Below are 22,137 nucleotides of genomic sequence, written 5' to 3'. Positions count from 1 at the left end.
CATATCTGCCCAGGCTGTTACTCAGTCAACCAAGAAACTGCCAGTCCCCCTTTGCATCCTTTTTGCTGTCAGCATGTGCCAGTGAGCATCCTTAGTCTTAACTGCATCATACCCAACTACTTAACTACAGAGATGGAGTTCTTAACCAACCTTTGGTGGTGGTTAAGTAGATTTTGTGGTTTGCAAACATGGATGGAAAACAATCATACTGATCTTCCCTAAGTTCTAACTGAAATTAAGCATTTCTCTCAGTTGTTAATGTAGGGAAGAAACACAGTTGTTTGCGCTTCCTGAGGCTTTATCATTGATAGAAATCACCTGTATTTTTATACCACATGATAGCAGTTATTTTTGTGTATCACTACTTCAGAATTATAAAGTTTTTAGCCACATCACTAGATTTTTATTAGATGTCCTAATAAAGAAGCACATATACTACATCACATTTAAAACTACTTGGATATCTGTATTTCAGTGTAGTTGGATTTCCTTTGCAATCCTATATATTAAAATCTTATTTACATGTTTAAAACAAAAGCCCTATACATTTTATTTTATATATTTAAAACATTATTCTGAGAAGAGATCCATAGTCTTTAACAGATTGTGAAAGGCGTTCCTGACACCAGAAAGGTTAACGCCCCTATTGTAGAAGCTAAGGTTAGGACTGAATTCTGTTGACATTTACTTTGCAGCAAAATTTGGTAGAATTTTTAAATAGCAGCAGAAAAAAAATTCAAGTTCACTCTGGGTGTTCATGTTTTCATTTAAGGAGTTCATAAACGAATAGGACGGTTAATGAGTTCTAGCGGAACGTTTTCTTCTATTATTGTGTACAAACTGCAGGTAAAATACTATTTGATTTCTTGGGCCACATGCTCACAGTGCAGTAATAGTTAGATTAATTTCTAATATGTCTCATCTCATTATAGACCTATGCAATCGTCTCTTTCAATTTAAATTGAGCTTCAGGGAAGATTAAATACTTAGGTATTTATTCCAGTTTGTATAAAATTTCTAGATCCATACAAATTAAACTTCCTCTATCTAAATGACCCTAATCGTTCTAATTTAACTAGATGGAGCTTATTTCCTTTTGACAGAACTTGTCATGTTGAATCTTAGCCATGGAGATGAGCAGCATGCCAAATAGGTAATAAGGATTCCAGATGTTGCCTTGCCACTTTCCAGCAAAGTTATTAATGAAAGTCAGTTGCTTCGTGTCTTTTTTTATCCTCTAATATTGCTGAGAATATAAACTTCCTTTCTCCTTATTAAGTCATGGTAATTTAGAAGTACAGGAAATGGGCTGCTGCGGAGGAAGGTGATTTTTATGAAATTACCAATCTGTCGTACATGGTACATCTGGGAATCTTATAGTGATGTGAGGCGTGGTGGGACTGGGGTGGGAGAGAGTGAAGGAGGATATGAAAATTGTGACAGGGCTCTGAGTTTGATTCTGTGTGTGTCTGTGTGTGTACTGAAGGGGACCGAGCACTAAGAAATCCGTTTTATTTACTTCTGGCTGGGATTAGCCAATAAAATAGGAGTAGCTACCATAACAGCCACTCGATTAAACTGGACCTGCCCAAGTTAAGGTGAGGCAAGATGTCTGAAGGCCTCTTAATCTGCCTCTGAAATCTGTTCCTCTGCCCAATGCCTGCGGGAGTCCAGGGAGACATCCAGGACACCGAGGTCCTTTGGTGGGGTTTCATGTATCTGCCCTCAAGGCACTGAAAGGAAGGTACAGTTGGAATGCAGAGAGAACCCTGGGGGCTGGAGGGGGATAGGACCTTGGAAAGAAAGTTGGAGGCCAGAAGATAGAAGGCCTGGTTCCAGGACCTGCTGCTAGATAATGACACGCCCTTTAGGCTCACCAGGAAGATCTAACTTTCTTAGGTATAAACAAATTAGACATTCAGAGCTAAGAAAAGCATAATAATACAAATGATAATTATAATAATTTTTACATGTGATGGCTTCATTAGTTTCTTTTGGGTTTAGTGAATTTTAAATGAATTTTCCTTCAGTTGTTAAAAAATACAACACTCCGGGCTCCCTTTTACTTTGACCTCTCTCCTTTTAAGTAAGCCATGGAAAGACCTTTATATTTCTAGACGTGTAAAGTATGGCTTAATATTACTCTAGAGAAAGAAGTGTGATCCAAATAACTGGTGATGTGAAATAAAGTCTAACCTTTAGAAACAAGTCTCAACCAGCATCATAACCTACATTTAAATAATTTTATGTACACAGCCCTGCAGGCCTCTCATCTCTCATGATTTTGGCTCTGGTTAACAATAGTCTCATGTCTAGTTTAAACTGCTTTGAACTTTGAAGTAGAAGACATTTACCATTGAAACCATGTTTTGAAGTTAATACGTGCCTCATTTCCAGGATGCCTGAATGGTTATGTGGGTTTTTTGATGTAGACATCATTTCTTCAAATGTCTACAAAGAAATGCTATTCTGGCTTCAAGTATCTTCTCCCCACCATTACCTCCATTTATTCGTCAAGTTCGTTAACAATTGAAATTATTAAACTGAGCTCTACTGACATCTGCTGGACAAAAATCTGTTTTTCATTATATTATCAACTCAAATGTTCAGGTTACTAAATAGCTGGTTACTATTAAACAAATCAAACAAAGCTGTACTAAACAAAATAGGAAACAGAAATAAGCTAAACATAAGATCGTTAATCAGCATGTAATAAATCAAAGTAAGGGTTCCTGAGTCCATTTCTCCAGCTGGTTGAGCCATATTCGGTTTGGTGGATTAACACACATTTTCTGAGCGCCCTCTATGTGTCACCCTCTGTATATACACGGTGGGTTCAGTGCTTGGACAGGGCCCTTTGTTAAGGCACGGAGGGTCTGGTGGGGGAAGACATATATCTAAAAAGATTACTTCAGTAAGTATCCTATCCAGAGCACCTCCTCTTCCAGCAGTGGGACCACTGTGCTGTACCCATTGTTCCAAGAACATCTTTGTGGAGGAAATAAACCAGAGCAGAGCTATTTTATCCATTAGGCAATGCATAGTGCCTTGGGCCTAGGTATTTTTCATGGGCCTACAAATACGTGTGTTCTACAACAGGACAACAGCAGGTTGAAAACGATAAAGTTTAAATGTCTATAGAATGCATCATACTAGCCTCGTTATCTTTAAATTCAATGGTTCTCAAACTTGACTGTGATCAGAGTCACCTGGGGCTGTTAAAGCAGATTCTTTTATACACCAGTGTATCTTTATATACTGGTGACTTCGTTGGTCTTGATTGGGCCCTAGAATTTGCATTTCTAACAAGTTCCAGGTAAAGCTAAGCAACGTTGCTGGGCCAGAGGCTGCACTTTGAGAACCAACAGTCTGAGAATGTTAATTCACAATTTTTGGCTTGAGTGCCCAGTAGTCAGTCACATCATTAACTGAATTAGGAAATTCAGCTGAAGGAGCAACCTGGAGAAGTGACAGGTAGAAAGATGATGAATTTGGCTTCTTCAAGGAAACAGAAGAAAAGGCCATCAAGGCCAGACCCTACAGAAGGTCTGTTAATACATTTCAATAAGATATGAACAAAACTCAGGTTTTAACCTGGCAGGTAAGTACTGGTAAAAGATAAAATCTGCTGTCCATTCACTGTAATAAGTGGTAGAAAATGCGTTGGTTATGTGAATCATCTTGTCTTGGATCAGTTCTGGTATAGAACACCTGGGGAATATGCTTATGTGAGGAGGAATGTATGACCACACTCACTTGTATCAGCCTTTCAGCTTAGGAGTTGAGAACTAATTTTTTCTATTCCTAGTGATGTTTCCAAGCTTCTGGGTTCAGCCTTGTTCTTATGCACTTACATGTCTCTGGATAAATGACCTCTGAGGCGCTATGGATCCACACCACTTTATGAAATTCTCATTTAGGAAATGTGGCAAATGATAGATGATGGAAAATAAGGGTAAATAACATTTCTGGTGTACACTTACTACTCAGAACACGCTAAAAAAATTGGAGAAAGGAATGTGATTGATCTGCTTTTGTGTTTAAAACACCTTTAAAAATTGGCTGGCTAATCATAGCTCCTTGTAAATTCTAAACAAGGGGCAGAAGGCTCTAATTTTCTTCATACAAACCTTGATTCTAGGTGACGCAAATTAATTATTTACTATAGATTATCTTCCGTATGATTCTCATATTACCAGAAGCTTATGATTCCTTGGAAAGATTCCAAGTCCTTGGCAAAATTTCCATTAAAATTTTTAAAATTATAAACATATTTGTTCCAAGTCCACTTCTTTCACTTGCTGCAATCACCATCACGTGAAATTGATCACCTTTGCCTTGACATTATTTGGAATTGTGTCACATCAGAAATCAGACTTCAATTATTCCAGCTCTTTCATGCTGTCACTGCTAGAGCATGTGCTCTTTGATCATACACATCAATTGGTCCTTTCAACTCATCAGTCAGCTCCTGGCCTGCCTTCCTTCTGCACTGAGTCGGGATTCCGTGATGCATTATCTAGTCCCATGGTACCCAAAGGCTCTGTGGCCAGCAGCATGGGCATCGTCTGGGAGCTTGTTAGAAATGCAGAATCTCAGGCCCATCAGACTGGTATTTTAGAATCATTTTAATAAGATTCCCAATGATTTGTATGCACATGTGGTGGAGAAGCCCCAAACTCAATGTTTCTTTCAAGTTTCTTTGATTCTCATACACTTCTGTCTTTCCCTTTTCATTACTCACCCAAATCCAGTCCTGTTGAGGTTCCATATCTCGTTGAAATCACTTGTTTATATTTATCTTCAGATTTAAACAGTCTTTTGTGAGCAGATGTCACCTTACACTCCTAATCCTAGCTAAATGCTGTACCTATCACATTCTAGCAGCACCATTAACATTGTTTGAAGTCCTTCAAATTAATTGCTATGTAGGTCATGAGCCAATTACTAAGGTGCTCTAGCAGATTGATTGAGCTCTCTCTTCAAAAATATTTGCATTTTTACAGGATTCCTAAAGAAAATGGATTTAACCTAAACCATTCATAAATCTAATGCTGGTTTTTTGAGAAGTTGTTCACTGAGGATGAGTGACTTTTTGTCCTCAAGTTTTCTTCCACCTACTCATCACCGAAGTGATCCAAATAAAAGAACCCTGAGTGCTTCTGCACTGGCTGAGTGGCTTTAAAACATCTTCTCCCTGCAGGAGTACTGAACTCCAATATCTCCAAATATGGACAGAAACCACAGGTCACAGGAGAGGCTTGAACACACTTGAAATCTGTGGAACAGGGGAAGGACTAGCTGGGGGATTAACAGGAGTAGGAGAACAGATTTCCTTGTCACTGCTTGTCTCTTCCCCGTCTTCCTCACCAGACTCCGAGCTGACAGAGAAGGGATGTATATCTTATGTACACAGAATGCCCCGCCAGGCAACTTGCATACAACATACCCGTGTTTAAAGAATTTGGGGGATGAATGGTTTTAAAGTATTGCTCATGGCATGATTAAATAAAATGGCACCTATGCAGCATATAGTCAGACGGTGCCAGCAGTTTGGATTATATCAGCAAGGGGGTGATGTTAATTTCTGAATGCTGAATCTGGAGAGAACAATCAATATTAACCATCAACTTTCACTCTGAGCCACATCAGTATTTCTCTGGTTACAAATACCTTTCATAATATCCCAGCTCCATTAGAGAAGAGAAATTAGGCAACTGTGACACTACTTTATAAACTGATTTATCAAGAGTCCTGCCTTTGCCTGCATAATGACTAAGTGCCTCACAAATGCTTTCCCTAACGCGTATTTGTAGAGTGATAGAACATTAGCTACAGATTTAATGTCACCATGGTTATAATTTGCATGTGAATGAAAAGTTAACATAATGTAGAAATGTGAAATTAAACTGGTTGACTGTGAGCAGTAGTCCTGCTAAGATCCTTTCATCTATCCTCATTATTTCACCTCTTGCCTTATTGTGTTTGCTGCTTTCTCCCATTATTCATGAAGTTGTCAGATAAATCCCAGAGGAGGCACTAGCACATGGCTTCTGGAAAATAGTGTTTGGAGAGCTTATGTAATGGGACCAGTGACGCCAACATGTTCTCCATTGTAAAAACGGCAGCGTTCCCTTGCCTTGTTTATTGACCCTCAGCTTCAGAAGGCAGAGGGGGAATTTGGATGGGAAATAGAATAAGAAAGCAAACTATCAGGAGGCTGACTTGTAGGTTTTTCTCAGTTTAAATGATACTTATAAAAGTAGAGAATACATGAGACTTTTAGTAACACTGAATCCACAGTGGGAACTATCTTGGGAAAACAAATGACATAATGATTATTATTCTATTCAGAGACTATGAGGAGAAGCAGGGAGGCAAAGGTCTTTTCTAATGCAAAATTCAGGAAAAAATAAACCAAACTACTATGGGTAAGTCACAGGAGATGAATTATGTCTTCCAAGTTTTGTTTGCTCATGAGGTTACAATTGTGGTGCAATTTAAAGTGCTTGTCATTATTTTTCTTCCAGTAGGAAGATGAGTCAGGGAACAGTAAACCAGAAAGCAGATCTCGCTGGCTTTACCCGCTGAAATGTGATCTTGTGGAAAGTTAGGGGGGAATGCTCCAGGCATCACTTTGGAGTCTCTGGGTGGCCTCTGCAAAGCACTGTCCTCTCATACCTCCTTGCCCACATCTAAAGATGTGATGCCACCATCTATACCTTTATTCAATCAGAAGAGCAAAATAAAAATCACTGCATTTATTCTTAGTATTATGAGTCATTCTAGCAATAGGCAAGTGAAATGAAGGGCATTTTAATCATATGTACCAGGGGACAAAATGTAGTTTGGAGGTGAAAACAAGTATTTTATAGTTTGACAAGTTTTGGTGAGCTTGGTGACACTAAGCAGCTGTGTCATGAAAAGCAGCAGTACAGCCATGCCAGGTGGTTCGGCAGAACTCCTTTCCAACCTCTGCACACGCATTTTATGATTATGCCTCACTTAATCTCTCCCCCTCTTTTCAAAGTTCCTTTCAGAATTGGTCAGCTGGGAAATTAATTTCTAGAATTAGACTTTGTTACTAACTGCAGGCTGGATTCTCATATGTATGAGATAGTTAATATACTGCTCTGCTTGAAGCCTGGTAGGTTCCTCCTAGTTCTATAACAATCAGATTTTAAATATTTTCCTCTAATAAATTTTTACTTTCATAAAATTGACCCAATAATGAAGAAAAAGTCAGGAGGAAACCCTAGGGAATGAGGGTATAGAGAAAAGGCATCATTTACCATTGAAGGAAAATATTTCCTAAGCTTAAACCAGAGCAAACAAAAAGCACATGACAATAGATAGTCCTAATAAAATTTTATTGAGAACCAGTAAGTTAAATCCTTTACACAACATAGAAATACATATGATCCCAGCCCTTTCCAATAAATGGCAATGTAACATTGGCGTAGGATCCCTGAACATCCCGAACACTTTGCTTTACACCTGTAGGAGAGCAACAGCTCTTCTACAGCTTAACAATACAGAAATGGGGTGCTCTGACCTACTGCGGGGAGGCAGAACTGGAATTAGAATTCAGTATGAGTAGTGAAAGGACTACAGATGAGTTGGAGTAGCCAAAGGAGTAGATGAATAAATGTTTACTCTTCACGTTTTGTATTTCAAACTCAGATAAGAAAAGGCTGGGCATCATAAGATCAGGCACAAACTGACCTGAGGACACAGGAGCAAAGTCTATCTCTCAATTCAGTTATGCAGGGAAGTGGTAAAAAGAGAGAAAATGGCCACTTTTACCTAATACTCTACCCAACACAATGCCAAATAACTGGAACTGACATCAAAGATGAAAAGGGAGCCAAATGGCTCTAAGGATTACAGACTTCTTGATGGGACCAAAGCTCAATGGGACTGATGTAAATAATTGATCATGCTGTTCACTGAAACACATGACAGGATAAATGAATACTGCTCAGTAAGGTTTTAAAGCTTTGCTACTTATAGTCTTTGCATGGAGATGAGAGATACCTATTGGGTATTTTTTGGGAAACAATTTTGGGAAAGTTTTTTTTTTTTTTAACCAAAAAGATATCTGAGAGAAAAATGATGTAAGAGAAATAGAACCGAAATGATGCTTCTTTTCAAAACTAAGAAAGGTTCTAAGTGTAAGAAAGTGTAGAAGTTTCTTTCTGTCTCTATCATGGTGTTAGGGCATTAGTCTGAATTTTACAGCCTTTGCCTGAGTTTAAAATTCTATCCAACTTTCTTAGCTCTTAAACATAAATAAAATGAACAGCACAAATATAAAATCCTGCCAGTTTAATAACTCATAAAAAGCTAAAAAAAAAAAAAGAAACCTCAATTAGATTTGTATTAATAAATTTGTTAATGGATGACAGCAATTAAACTGCAATCCAAATATGAACAAAAATCTTACTCAAAATGTTCTTCATCCTGCCTTGATATCTTCCTAGGGTTAAATTAATCAAGATGTTTGGAGCACTGTGATCAGTTTCCCCTGGTTAAGAGAAAATGTTTTGCTCTTTTTTCTTTAGTTAGTAACTATACTAGCTAAAAGTGCAGGTACGGTAGAGTAAGACCATTTACTAAACCCAATGGTCTTTATTCTTTCAAGTTGGACCCCCAGCCAAAGGCAAATTAGCTTTACCGTGAACACTGACACCATTGATCTAAATGTTCCCGGGAAAGGCACATCGTGTACACAGCTTACCAGCAGCACTTCAGAAATCTGAGAGGCACAAGGTTATCCCCAACCAGCACAAGTCACAGAGGAATAAGGTAATCCTAGGAACTGAGCAGTGGGCTGTGTTTTAGATCCTACTGTCGGTAGCCTTTAAAGGGTCAATTTCCAATATTGGCTATTTTGGTGCTAAATGGAAAATAACAGGGGATTGCTACCCACAGGAACCAACATACACACAGTGGGGATTTGGTTCAAAGTTCCAATAAAAATAGCATTTTTTTGTGACTGAGGGAGCCATAAAATAGGCACATTTAAAATTCTTAGACCTCGTTTTTTAAAGTTGCAAAATGTTCCAAAATCAGTCAAAACACATAGACTATAAACAAGCCTGGGAAAGTCAGCATTGGCAGGAGGAGGAATGGGGGCTGATGAGCCAAAACATTTGTACAGAATTTGAAGCACCACGGATTCTTCATCTACCAGATAAATGCCCAATCCTGAAGGCTCAGAAATGGATGAATGTTAAAGCCTAGGAGATGCAAAGAGACAGGATCCATTTGTTCAAAGTGTGATCACTGGATAATACCTCCTCAAAAACAGCATTTATATCAAAACTTCAGTGTTTTTGTTGAAGTTACTGAATATATAGCACCCCTCTCCCATTTTAAACAGAAGTAGAATGCTTTACTAATTAGTGAAAAGACCGTTATCTAGATAGACAGGCAGGACATATCTTAGGGCTTGTACCAAGCAGCCAGCATTTTACAAAGCATAGTCACTGCAAAGTTAGTAACTAACGCAAGTCAAAGTTTAGAAGGTCAGTTAGACAGGGTGGGCTCAAGTCCTAGGTCACAACTTATTCACACATAGAAAACTCATTTCCTGATCTTATATTAATTCCAGAGAACAAATAAATGTATGTAAGTAGTTCCAAAACACACTAGCTTATTTTAGAGAAAACAATAACCTGCTTTTGTTAGCTTATCTTGAACTAACCTTCAAATCAGAATTTTCACAATGACCATCATATTTCAGAAGTTTTTGATAAAGATGCTGGATTACAGAGCCTGGATGCTCTGCTAAACAAAGAGAGGCAAATCTCAAAAAGTGTGTTGACTTCTAGTTTAAATAAGCATTGTGAATTTGAAAAATGGTGTTTAGGTCCCTAGCCCAGTTGGCAACTCTTCCAGTATTTGCCCTGGAAGCATAGAGTCGTATTTTTGTCCCCTTTCATAATCAACCACCTAGAGAAAAGCAAAGTCATAAACTATCATAAAAAATACTAAAGAGAAGAAGTGGAGGACAATATCCAACAATAATCATGTATTTATCTTCAATTACATTTAGTTTCTTCTAAACATTTTTAGAATAGTAACAGACGTTTATATTTATAAGCTTAAGTAAGAATACGGTTGCCTCAAAGGTCTGAAATAGATACATATATGCCCTCAAAATAGTACACATATCGCCTACCCTCTCTTTAGGAGAAGAATGAAATTAAAGTTAATTAAGCATTCCTTGGATATTTTAAAGTAAAAGTAAATGATAAAAAAGGAACTGACCTAAAGACAAATTCTGAGGAAAAAAATCAACTAAATCAAGTACACAGTTTGACTCTTGTTCCTTGAAAAGCAACGAACACTTTAGCCCAGGTCTGATACACAGAAAGGCTCATGCAGTGAGTCGCAGGGGGCGGACTTTCTTTTTACAGTTCAAATGCAGGGAACTTGGCTTTTGTGGGCACGAGCAGGTCAGCCAGGAAATATATTGTTCCAGCCATTCCTGAACAAAAAGAAACAGGCAAAAGTTATTACACAAAGTGATACATAGAGGCATGAACAATATTAATGTAAATGATTTGAATGAAGTGGGCATCTGTTTATATTTATATATGGTGCAGCTCAACATTAGAGGAGATCACTAGTGAGGTGCTCAGCCTCTTTATCCAGGAAGGAAGATAGGAGGGAGAGTGGACCCAGACAAGTTCAAGGCGCAGCCCTGCCGTTTACCATATGTGAGCTCCTTCACTGTGGCCCTACTTACCTGTCCGAGCCTAAGAAACCTCACCTGTGTGACATGAGGATAATAATGTATGTTTTTGCTAAGATGATTTATGATGACATCTGCAAAATGCCCAGCACGTCCCTGGTTCTACAAACAGTAATTACCATAATGAATCCTAGTACTGGGTCTGTGGTGGTCCATGCAGTAACAGATTGTGAATACTGAGTTATCGTATTAGGAAATAAAGAAGTAGTTTAAGAAATAACTATAAAATTAATTTGTTGATAAAACTAAAATACAAAAATACATTAATTACTAAGCAGAGAAGTAAATGTTGATACTAAAAGGCAACCAAGCAATGTGTGAAAAATACCTTCAAAGAGGGAGAAGGGGGTATCTGGTGTTCTGCATCCATGTTCTCCGTAATCTAAGCACCATTCAGCAAACTGAAAATGAGACCAAGTTAAATTACTGAAGTGATTTCTTCTACAGACCCCTAAAAATTGAGTGATTGTCCCCAAGAATTACTCTGAAAAGTAAAAAACTATCCCCACAGCAGGGAAAGGGGTTAATGCAGAGAAACAGCTGGACTAAAAGAGAGTATGAAGCATGGGAGGAATTTAATGAGCTGTCTGAGCCACGCGTCCAAGGTTGTCAAAGGAGAAAGAAAGGGACAAAACCACCCTACATCTCCATAAACGCTGTTGAGTAGAATTATATCCTTTTTTTAAAAAAAGCTAATTCAACTGAATAGCTTTGAAGGTTTGCTTAAACTGTGTTTGTTCTATAGACATGGTTTAAAAAAAAATGAATTAAATTAGATTCATTAGAGACCCTTCCACACCCTCCTGGGCGAAGGTGCCTTCTTTTGGGTGGTTCTGCCTCCTACCTTGCAGGCCCTGTACAGGTACTTGGCGTCCCGTGTGAGGTTGTACAGCGTCAGGAAGGCGTAGGCGTTCCCTGCAGCGCCATGGCACAGCCCGTACCCCTTCTTCAGCAGCCCGTGCTGCCAGATCACTTCGGCACACTGATAGGCATCGTTGAGATAGCGTTCCTCTCGGAACACCTGCAGAGTTAAGGGACACAGTTTTATTACAGGGGGTATAAAAGAAACGTCTACTGACATTCTTTCCTGATAGGAGAGGAAGAGAGACAAGGTAAGAGAGGAAGGAGGCAGGTGGCTTGGCAAGAAAGGATAAGGAGTTTAGAGCCAGAGAGATGCGTTGTATCAGTGGGGACAAACTGCAGTAATTCACTAGCTTTGCTTTATTTGTTTTTAAGTATGAAACTGGGCATGGCTTTGTCTGCACGGTCTGAGTTTTGTGTGTGCGTGCGTGCGTGTGCGCATGCGCGCGTGCTGGTGTACGTGGGTGTCATTGGTGAAGTTGCCTTATTTTACTTGCAATCTGCTGTTATTGTTAGTCACTTTCCAAAGAACACTCCACTGCCTTCTCTGTAACGTGATGCCCTTCACTATTAGGAATTTTCTTTACATACTGGAGAAGAAAGTGTTTATAAAATTGATTATAAAAACTGATTGGATTAAAAACATTATACTTTGTTGGAAAAAGAGGTACACCTTTACAATCTATTGTGAACTCCTATATTTTGATCAAAGACTTGAGAAATATTTTCTCTGAGTAGACATTTTTAATATCTCACTATAAACTAAGTGGCCTTAAAAGTAGAATAAGACAGTTTTAAGTGTTTCCAATATATAAAACTTTCTGAAAGCAAAATTTGATATACTAATAGGTTATTTAGACTATGAGATGCCTATTTACAGTCTACAGATTTAAAATTTGTGGATTTGGCATCAATGACCATAGATATCTGGTTTACTTCCATTTATTCCCCTCAAATAAAAACCTTTTCTTCTTTGATTGTGGCTTTTCCATTAGAATGCTTTTAAGAAGTGGTATTTGCATTTTTTATTATGGTAAAATATACATAATATAAAAGTTATCATTTTAATCATTTAAAGTGTACAATTCAGTAGCACTGATTAAATTTAAAGTGTTGTATAACTATCACTGTTTATTTCCAAAACTTTCCAAACATCCAGACCAGAATCTCTGTACTCATAAAGCAATAATCTACCTCCCCATCCGCCCCCAGCCTCTAGTAACTTTTATTCTACTTTCTTTCTCTATGAATTTGCCTGTTCTAGATACCTCATGCTAAACATCACATCATAGAAGTGGAATATTACAGTATTTGTCCTTTTGTATCTGGATTATTTCACTTGGTATAATATTTTTGAGGCTCATGCATATTGTAGTATGGATCAGAAGTTTGTTCTTATTCATGGCCGAATAATATTCCATTTTGCATATACACCATATTTTGTCCACTCATCTGCTGATGGACACTTGGACTGTTTCCACTTTTTGGCTACTGTGAATAACGCTGCCATGGAACACTGGTGTACAGGCATCTGTTTGAATCCTTGTTTTTACTTCTTTTGGACATATACCTAGGAGTGGAATTGCTGGATCCTATGTTAATTCAATGTTTAATTTTTTGAGGAGCTGCCAAACTGCTTTCTGTAGCACATGACCACAGCAGTGCACAAGGAGAACTCTTTCTATTTTTAATTAAGCTCCCTGGATACTTACCTTGGCTTGGCCACTGATGCTATCTATAATCTTGGCTACTCTACTTGTCAGCGAGGCAGGCTCCTGTTCTATGAAGTAATGTCTGCTATGGTGCAGATGGATACTGTCAGAGTGAGTTATAATCCATCTAGCAAAGTGATTTTAGGTCCAACAAGTGATATATATATATATGTATATCTCAATATATCAAGAATTATACAAAAATTAATTTTGAGTTACAGAATTTTATATTATGTTTTCCAACTTATTTCTAAAATGAGAAAATTCGTAGTACCTTATAGGCCTGAAGGAGCATGTAGATTACCCCAGGGGAACCATGGCACCAGTGGACTAGCAGATCTCGAGTATCGCCCACACAGGGAGGGTAATTGCCAGAAGGGAATTTCAGCTGGCAGACATAGTCTACACTGGGCTTGACCAGACTGTGTAACTTCGCATGGCTCACTTGAAGGCTGGGCTAAAAATGAGAAAGGGAATTATTAGTTCTGCTGAAGCAAACAGACCTTCCCAAGCCTCAGGGATGAGTTTTAAACCAGAAAGAGAACATGACTGAAAGGAGTTTAAAGTCATTAAGAGGTTTTGGATTCTACCCATTTTTTTCAGCTACTGGAACAAACTAAAATTAGGCTCTCAGTTAACACTTGGAGCCTTATGTATGTACTATTTTTCAGTATTTATTGTTATCTACATACATACAAATAATTTTCCTAAGCCAATATTAAGAATGTAAGAGAAGTTTCCTACGGTTTTAATACCATAAACATACTGTTGGGCATAGCATATTCAGCTATTTTTCATGTAAGTTACAAAATCCATTGAAAAAGCTCCTTAGATTTGCTATGAGTGAGCTTTAGGCAGCATATCCTCTTGAGTTTTCTATTGATTTTGTTCTTACTCCTGGAATTTGTTCATGGGTTGTGCCTTATAATGTGGAGTAATACTAACACAAGGCATCTGCTGAGAGAGCAGAGCAGAAGGGCACTTCACATGGAGGAAGAGGTCGAAAACGCCGTAGTCTGCACAAGTGGACGAGGTAGGCAAGCATGGTCATCTACGACTCAAGCATCATCTCAAAGTGCAGCGCCTTTACATGTGCACACTTTACATGCACCTCGGCAAACGTTGCTCTTGCTTGTTTAGGCCACGTAATTACCAGGGGAGTGATACAGTTGTGGACAGAATGAAAACTAGAGCTGGAGCACCTGTCTTCTCCTCCTAGCAGGCACTGTCAGGAAGCACATTTTAGTCTCACCGTCATCACCTCTTACCTGCATCAGGTAGTAATAAATTCCTGCCAGGCCATGAGCAGCCCCCACGTAATATTCTTGGTACCATTCATACATCAGTGGAGTCTTGTCCGTGAAGTTTCTCTTTCTAGCTAGGTTTTCTCCAGAGGTTAAGACTGTTTCACAAATCTAGTGGGAGAAAACCAACTGAAATAAGGAAAGAACCAGAATAGAGGTAAAGAACTTTTTGCTAAGAGGTGCTGGGGAACATGGCAAATTAGACACCATCTTATGGCCACGGATGGGCACAGTTTGATTTTGTACTCAGAAAAGCACATGTGGCTATTCTGCCTAACAGAGGGACGCTCCAGAAGATTCTGAACTCTTTTCATTGCCTCTCACAAAAATTCACCTGTCAAAGGAAAGCAAAACTCCTTCAGGCACAAAAGGGACACCTGCACCGAGGAAGGGAAATCTGGCCCTTAGCTTTGCATGGGCTCCAAATTCTCAGATGGAGCAGCTGGACTTCTTACTCTGAGTCACTCCGTTTCCAACAGCAATCTACGTGAAGCTGCTGGTTCCCGGTTCATGCCTGACCTTCAGAGGTTAAGATACACCTTACCTTCCAGGCACCTGGGATGTGCTAACTAGGAAATGAAACCATAATTGAGGCAGATAGTTAAGTGGGATCCTAGAAAGACTCCAAAAAGTACAAAAACGTGGTACCTGCTGAATATGGCTTTGAGGAATCTTTTCCACTCCAAAATTCTTATTCACAAAAAGAAGAGCATAGATATAGCCAATTCGTCCGTAAAGCATTTCATTTGGAGCATGTGGATCAATCTTATTTAGGTGAATTAGCCTTGGAATAAAAACACATGCCTAAGATAATGTGAAAGGGATCAGGCAGTGGTAAATACTTAAAGATGGTACGTTTAAAACACACACATACAAACATATGTATATGATTATATATATATACATGTATGAAGTTATTATATATTACTTTAAATATATAATAGTATAATATATAAAATAGAAATATTTTAGTATATTTACATATCATAACATTATATAATATCAAGTGGGCTGCCCCAGACCACAAAGGGTAATCAGGGTTCAAAGATTAACCCTCATCTAAATTTGTTTTCTTCAGTTCACAGTGGACCTCACAGATAAGAAATTTAGAGAAAGGAACTCATGAGAACGGCTGAGGCCACCTGCAGCCTCCCTAAGTCCCTCACGGCAGCATGCCCCAAGACCGGCAGTTGGGGTCAGAGAAGCTAAGAATTGCTGACTATTATAGCATTCAGCTTGAGGACAGGACTAAGTCAACACTCAAAAGGCCATCTGTGTCCATAAAATGAAATGCTTGCTGCACCCCAGTTGTCCCCTTGACTGGAGAGCTCCTGAATGTGTCGTCCAGCCTCGCTGAACTGAAGTGTCTGCACAGCAGCCTGGTCTGCCACTGTCGGTAACACACAGATGGCTCAAAGGCATCAGTCAGTCTCCCTGACTCCTCTGTCTCTCAGTTTCTGGTCCTTCTTGTTTAGAAATAACCATGGTTATCAATTTCTTGCATATTCCTGGAATTATTTTATGCATATATAAGCATAAAGCTAATAAGCTATTTACCAACACATCTTGACAACCACTCCTTATCAGCACACACAGAGTAGTCCATTCTTTATCACAGTTGCACAGTATTCCATTGAACGAATTTATTATAATTTATTAGCTCCCTATTGTTAGATTCAGTTCAGCTTCTCAAAAAAATTATTTGGGTTATTCTGGGTTTTGATTCCAGGTAGGATGGAGTAAGCATACTCCACCCGGCCTCTCCCAGTAAATGCAGCGCAAAACCTGGAGAGAATGCCTGAAGCAGCTATCTGTGGACTGAAAAGTGAACAGCAGCAGGCAGAATAGGGTGACCAGAATCTGAAGTGCTGCCAAACCAGTAGTGAATTTACTGTATCTTCCCTTCTGGTACTTCCTTGGCCCAAACTCAGGGCAGCCTGACCCTGGAAGTGGGCATCAGAGGGCTGACAGAGAGAGCCCAGAAGAAGCCCTTCAGCTCTTCCTCAAGGAAGGACAGGAAAGGGAACTCTCACCATCAGAGAGAGTGGGTCAAACACCTCATTTGTATTTATTTCCACTTTTCTTTTCTCTGTTCTTTCACTCCCCAGGCCACAAGCAATCTCCTGGTAGCAGCAGAAGTGAAGGCAGGAGGCGCCAACACTCTGAGTGGGGGGCCTGTCCTACAGATTGAAGGGACGGGTAGTCCCAGGAGTGGGGGAAGGCTCATGGCTTCACTTCTCTTTCGAGCCTCCCCATCACTTGGCCCCAAGATGCAGGCATTTTTGTGGGATGTATGTGGCTGAGTAGGGTCACCAAAAGCCTCAGATTTCTTTCCAGAGAAGCAAAAAGGGAATCCCCAGGAACCAGAAAGTAGGTAGAGTTCACAGAGGGATAAGAGCTCAGGGAAGTGAAGTGACTGTACTTGTAGTCTGAATTCTGAGAATGAGTTTTTTTTTGTTTTTGTTTTTGTTTTTGTTTTTTTGGTGAAGGGCAGCAAGTATGATAGATAGGGAAAATGTCTTTGCTATTTTAGATTTTTCATCACATGAAATTCTGAAAGCACATCGCAATTATCTATAAATTGTCCCTATACATTCAATGTGAGACCATTTAAATTATTAAAACAATTTAATTTTTTTGTGAAACCTGGCAAAATAATGTTAGTATACAAGAAAAGTATGAGATGAGAGAGCCATGGAATTCCAGAAAAGAGAAGTTATGAGAGGCCATTAGCCCTTCCAGAAAGTGACCTAACCTGAGATTGATTGCCTTTGGCACTAAATATGCTATTTAATCTCTAATCTCTGTACTTTAACTTTCTCATCTATAAAATGAATAGTCCCTTCTAATTTAAAAATTTATTTTTTTAAAGTAGGTAAGTATAAACAACACCTGCATATATATATGCATATATATATATATATCATCTAAGTTTATATACTAAAAATGGTTAATAAGTATTCAGAGTATCAAAAATCATACTCCTGGAGTGATTGGTTATATCTGAATTATTCTAATAAGGAATCAACATTCAGAGATACCTGTCACTTTAAAAAAACTTTATCAAAATCTACACTAGAAGATCTGATAAAAGCATAATAAGGAATGTTAGAAAATGGCTTTCATTGGTGGAACGGGGCGTGGAGATGGATGGGAGATCTGGGAGATGGTACAGGCTATACCACTGTTGGATGAGTAAGCTCTGAGAAGGGCCGAAGGACAATGTGGCTTCTCTGAGCCACAAGAACAGGGTGGAGACTAATCGTATGTATGTGTGTGTATCTTCTTCCTAAGAAATGTTTGCACATTTGGTAGAATCTGGTTAACTGCTTGTGCCTTCATTTACTCAGTGGTAAGGTTATAGCTGAGAGAATACACAGCCCCTATCGCTAATCTCTGGAAGCTGCCAATGTCTACAAACAACACAAACAAGCAAACAAACACTTAACTGTTGCTGCCACCAAGCCATACATCAATAGGTACAGAGTCTTTGCTCTGAAGGAAGGTACTTGTGAAAGAGAAAATAATCCTTTCCCAACCCCTGCCCACCACTTCTACAAGCCTGTGGTGGTAGGTGGGGAAGACTTCATTAAAAATGAAGAAGACATGTTTTAATAAGCAGAATGAGATTTTAGTGACTAAAAAGGGCTGACAGTTATGAAAAATGACTGAGAAAAAGTTATAAGGGAACCTACTCCCCAGCAGCAAAGGGGGGTTTGGACAAGCATGGTTGGTTGCAGTTACTGACAAAGTTAAGCTTTTCCATATTACACTTCAGTCGATGGACACATCTCAAACTGGTTAAATATGCAAATACTGGCTCATATATATATATTTTTCCACTACAAACACAGGCGTTAAACTCACAGTGGAACAGTGGTTATGTTAGGAAGAGAGACACAGTGGTCAGAGGTTGCTATCATCTAATACTTTTTCTGACTTTTTCTCCCCAATGTCAACAGTGTTATCTGGCTGGTTATGGGCCTTTTTTTTTCTACTTCAGTATCACATACACAGCTCCACCCCCCCAATATTTTTAAAGAACTTAAATATATTTACTAAGAAAAATTCTATTTTTTTTTCATGTCAGAACTGGCAGGTCAGTAATGTTGAAACCTTAAGAAAATAAAATGTCTACTAGATATAAACTCAACTATTATAGTAAACAGAATGGACATCTCAAGAGTTTTGATAAGAATTTATTACCAAGTTTTAATATAAATGAATCAAATTGTATAGAATTTACAGAATTCTATTGAAAAGAAAAAGCACTTTTGATTTACTTTTGTAAAGGGTATTGAAAAAGCTATTCAAAAAGGGAAAGGACTGTCAATTTTTAAACAAACACTGCTCTATGGAAGTTACTCAAAATAATTATTGCATTAGCTCCAATGATGTTCTCACCTAAATAAAATGTGCTTGAACCACTGAATTAGAAAACACCACTCCTTTATTTGCCAACTTTATGACCTGTGTTACCACTAGGTGGCGATACATAATTAGCATACCAATCATTTTGCCACCAAACTCATTTGCATCTGGAAAGCTCAAAGTAGATAGCAAGTACCTTTCAAATACTCAAAAATATTGTTCAGTGCATCTCATTAAGATAGTACTTAAGAAAGGAAGTATTTCATTTTTTTCCTTCTGGACTTGAATTCAAATCATTAAGACTGCTGGATCTAACTGGATCCAATTACTAAAGGTAGGACTTGCAGCTGCACGTTTTACGTGCTATATTCTTAAGATAAAATGAAGAAATAACAGCATTTATGAAACATAATGGTTATTTTATGTGTTTTCAGAAACTCTCAAACCTAGAAGCACATCATTGCAGCTCCATTTATTTGTTTTGCTATGTTGATATTAATAGCAACTGATCTTTAGAAGAGACAAGTCACTGAAATGTCACTGAAGGAAGAATAAAGATATAAAAACAGGATAATTCTGTTTCACTCCTAGCAATATTTCCCCAGGGTGTTACTGGGGAGAGTTTTTGCCTTTTATTATCAAAAAGAAGTCCTTTACTTACTCCTGACACAACAAAAGAGAGAGGGTATACACTTTCTGACCAGAAAGCCTGAGTTCTTCATCACTCTAAGTACTGGCCCCAAAGTAAAATATATGTGAAGTTAGTCACTTAACTGGGCACAAAACAGGCAATGCTCTTTATTCGTGTAGAGGCACCAACTATCTATGCGTAGAAGGAAGGGAGAAAACAGTATAAATCAAGCAGTACAAAGAACTAGTGCTATTCATTATCCTCCCTGCCACCTGCCTCAGCCAACTGCAGGACAATCTGAGCAGAAACACACACACACACACACACACTCACTCACTCCCTCTCTCTCTCTCACACTCACACTCCTTCTGCGGTGTCAGAGACCCTTTCCAAGAAAAGTGTAAATGTTCTCTTCATGCTGAATACAACTTGGGGGTTTTAAATATATCTCTGGAAGCCCTAAAATTCTCAAAATTCCAAAGTTAAGAATCCCTACCTTAGGGAAACTCTGATTTCTTTGGATTTCAGTTTCTCTGTCTAAGGATTAGACTTTCATTGATCACAAAGGCCCTTTTGGTTTCTAAAACTAAACATTATTATTCTTAAAGACCACTATATTAAGAAAATCCAGGAAAGGGACGCTGAAATATGATGTTGGCAGTGGATACCATACAGAGACTTTGAGTGTCTGTGACATCTCAAAATGGCTGTGTGATATGAGGAAGAAGGTTAGGTAAAAAAGTAAAATAAATAAGTAGGTTTATTAAATAAATCATGACATCAAGTATTTTTGGATTTCCTGAAATTGAATTGAAAAGACTTAGAGATTCTTCCTCTAAAAGGGAGGAGATGTGAAAGTAATTTACAAATAATTCTTTTCTTCTGTTCTTCCATGAACTCCAGAAATCTAAAAAATCAAAGATGCCCCAAAACATACACCATAAGAGAAATGCAAATTAAAACAATGAGATACCAGTACATAACTATTAAAATGGCCAAAATCTGGAACACTGACAGTACCAAATGCTGATAAGGATGTGGAGCAACAGGAATTCTCATTCGTTGCTGGTGGGAATGCAAAGTGGTGCAGCCACTTTGGGAGACTGTAACTTTTCTTACAAAACTAAACATACTTTTACCATATGATCCAGCAATCATGCTCTTTGGTATTTATCCAAAAGAGCTAGAAATTTATTTCCACATAAAAACCTGCACATGGATGTTCATAACAGCTTTGCTTACAATTGCCAAAACTTGAAAGAAACTAAAGTGTCCTTCAGCAGGTGAATGAATAAATCAACTGTGGATAGATCCAGACAATGGAATATTATTCAGCATTAAAGAATGAGCTATCAAGCCATGAAAATACATGGAGGAATCTAAACGCATTTTACTAAGTGAAAGAAGTCAATCTGAAAAGGCTACATACTATACAATTCCAACACTATGACACTCTGGAAAAGGCAAAACCATGGAGACAGACCTTTTTAAAAAGATCAATAGTTGCCGGGGTTAGGAAGGAGACAAGAGGAATTAATAGGCAGAGCCCAGAGAATTTTTAGGGCAGTGAAACTACTCTGTATGATACTATAATGATGGATGTATGTCATTATACATTTATCCAAACCCACAAAATGTACAACACCAAGAGTAAACTCTGTAGGCTGGGTGATTATGATGTGTCAATGTAGGTTCATTGATTGCAATCAGAGGACTGCCTGGTAGAAGATGCTGGTAACAGGGGAGGCTATGAGTGTGTGGGGTAGGGGGATGTTTGGGAAATACACCCATATCTGTGCCTTCCTCTCAGTTTTGCTGTGAATTGAAAACTGCTCTCAAAAGTCAAGTCTACTAAACAATGAAACAAAAAAACCCTTTGCTGGAATTGTAACTCTGCTTGTTAGCACAGTCAGTGGGAGCCTAACAGCACTGCATGCAGAGCTGCATGGCAGCAGACTTCTTAGCACAATTCTGAAAGAGTGTTCAGTAAACTCCAGTAAAGTAATAAATGTAGTTTATGAGTGCAAAAGTTTAGTAATCTTCATGAGTCACAAGCTTCTAGTGAGTTGCCCTGATTTGTATTAAAAATGAAAACCTGGATTTGCATGTCACTTGCCCGTAAGAAAAGCAGTTTTGAATCTGCTTGTGTTCCCTCAGGAGGCCTCTCCCAGCCTACTGCCTGCCGTGAACCACACTTCTTTGAATTACTGATCTTGCATAGCACTCTGGATTAGTAATCACATGATCAGGCTTTTGATCTCATTTTTGTTACTGAACTGATGTTTGATCTGGAAGGTGTCAGTGTCACTGTATCTTGCAATAAAATAGGGATTATAATGGTTGTTCCTTAACTACATCACAGGAATAATTTGAGACAAATGCCAGTACTAAGATTTACTGCTGAGAGGTAAATTCACTAAAATGTTCTTTTGCTAACACACAAAGAGTTAAAGCCTCATGACATAGATAATAATTCTCAGAAAGAAACATGATTAC

General features: G+C 38.5%; 1 protein-coding gene across 4 annotated transcripts in view; it reads right to left on the bottom strand.

Annotated features, from left to right (window-relative positions):
* Positions 1-7,353: 7,353 nt before the first annotated feature.
* Positions 7,354-22,137, bottom strand: part of LANCL1 (LanC like glutathione S-transferase 1) — a 30,597-nt gene continuing 15,813 nt past the window's right edge. For all 4 annotated transcript variants that reach the window (XM_010994792.3, XM_010994791.3, XM_031451839.2 and 1 more), the window contains exons 5-10: positions 15,288-15,423; positions 14,604-14,750; positions 13,610-13,792; positions 11,607-11,783; positions 11,091-11,163; positions 7,354-10,495 (exon numbers count right to left, since the gene is read on the bottom strand). In XM_010994792.3, the coding sequence (XP_010993094.1) occupies positions 10,419-10,495; positions 11,091-11,163; positions 11,607-11,783; positions 13,610-13,792; positions 14,604-14,750; positions 15,288-15,423 (793 nt within the window). In that variant the 3' untranslated portion in view covers positions 7,354-10,418. The remainder of the gene's footprint in view (positions 10,496-11,090; positions 11,164-11,606; positions 11,784-13,609; positions 13,793-14,603; positions 14,751-15,287; positions 15,424-22,137) is intronic.

This window comes from Camelus dromedarius, chromosome 4, assembly GCF_036321535.1.
Source record: "Camelus dromedarius isolate mCamDro1 chromosome 4, mCamDro1.pat, whole genome shotgun sequence".
In the NCBI taxonomy this organism is placed as follows: domain Eukaryota; kingdom Metazoa; phylum Chordata; class Mammalia; order Artiodactyla; family Camelidae; genus Camelus; species Camelus dromedarius.
Note: the sequence above shows the minus strand (reverse complement) of the source record. Positions and strands in the feature narration are given on the sequence as shown.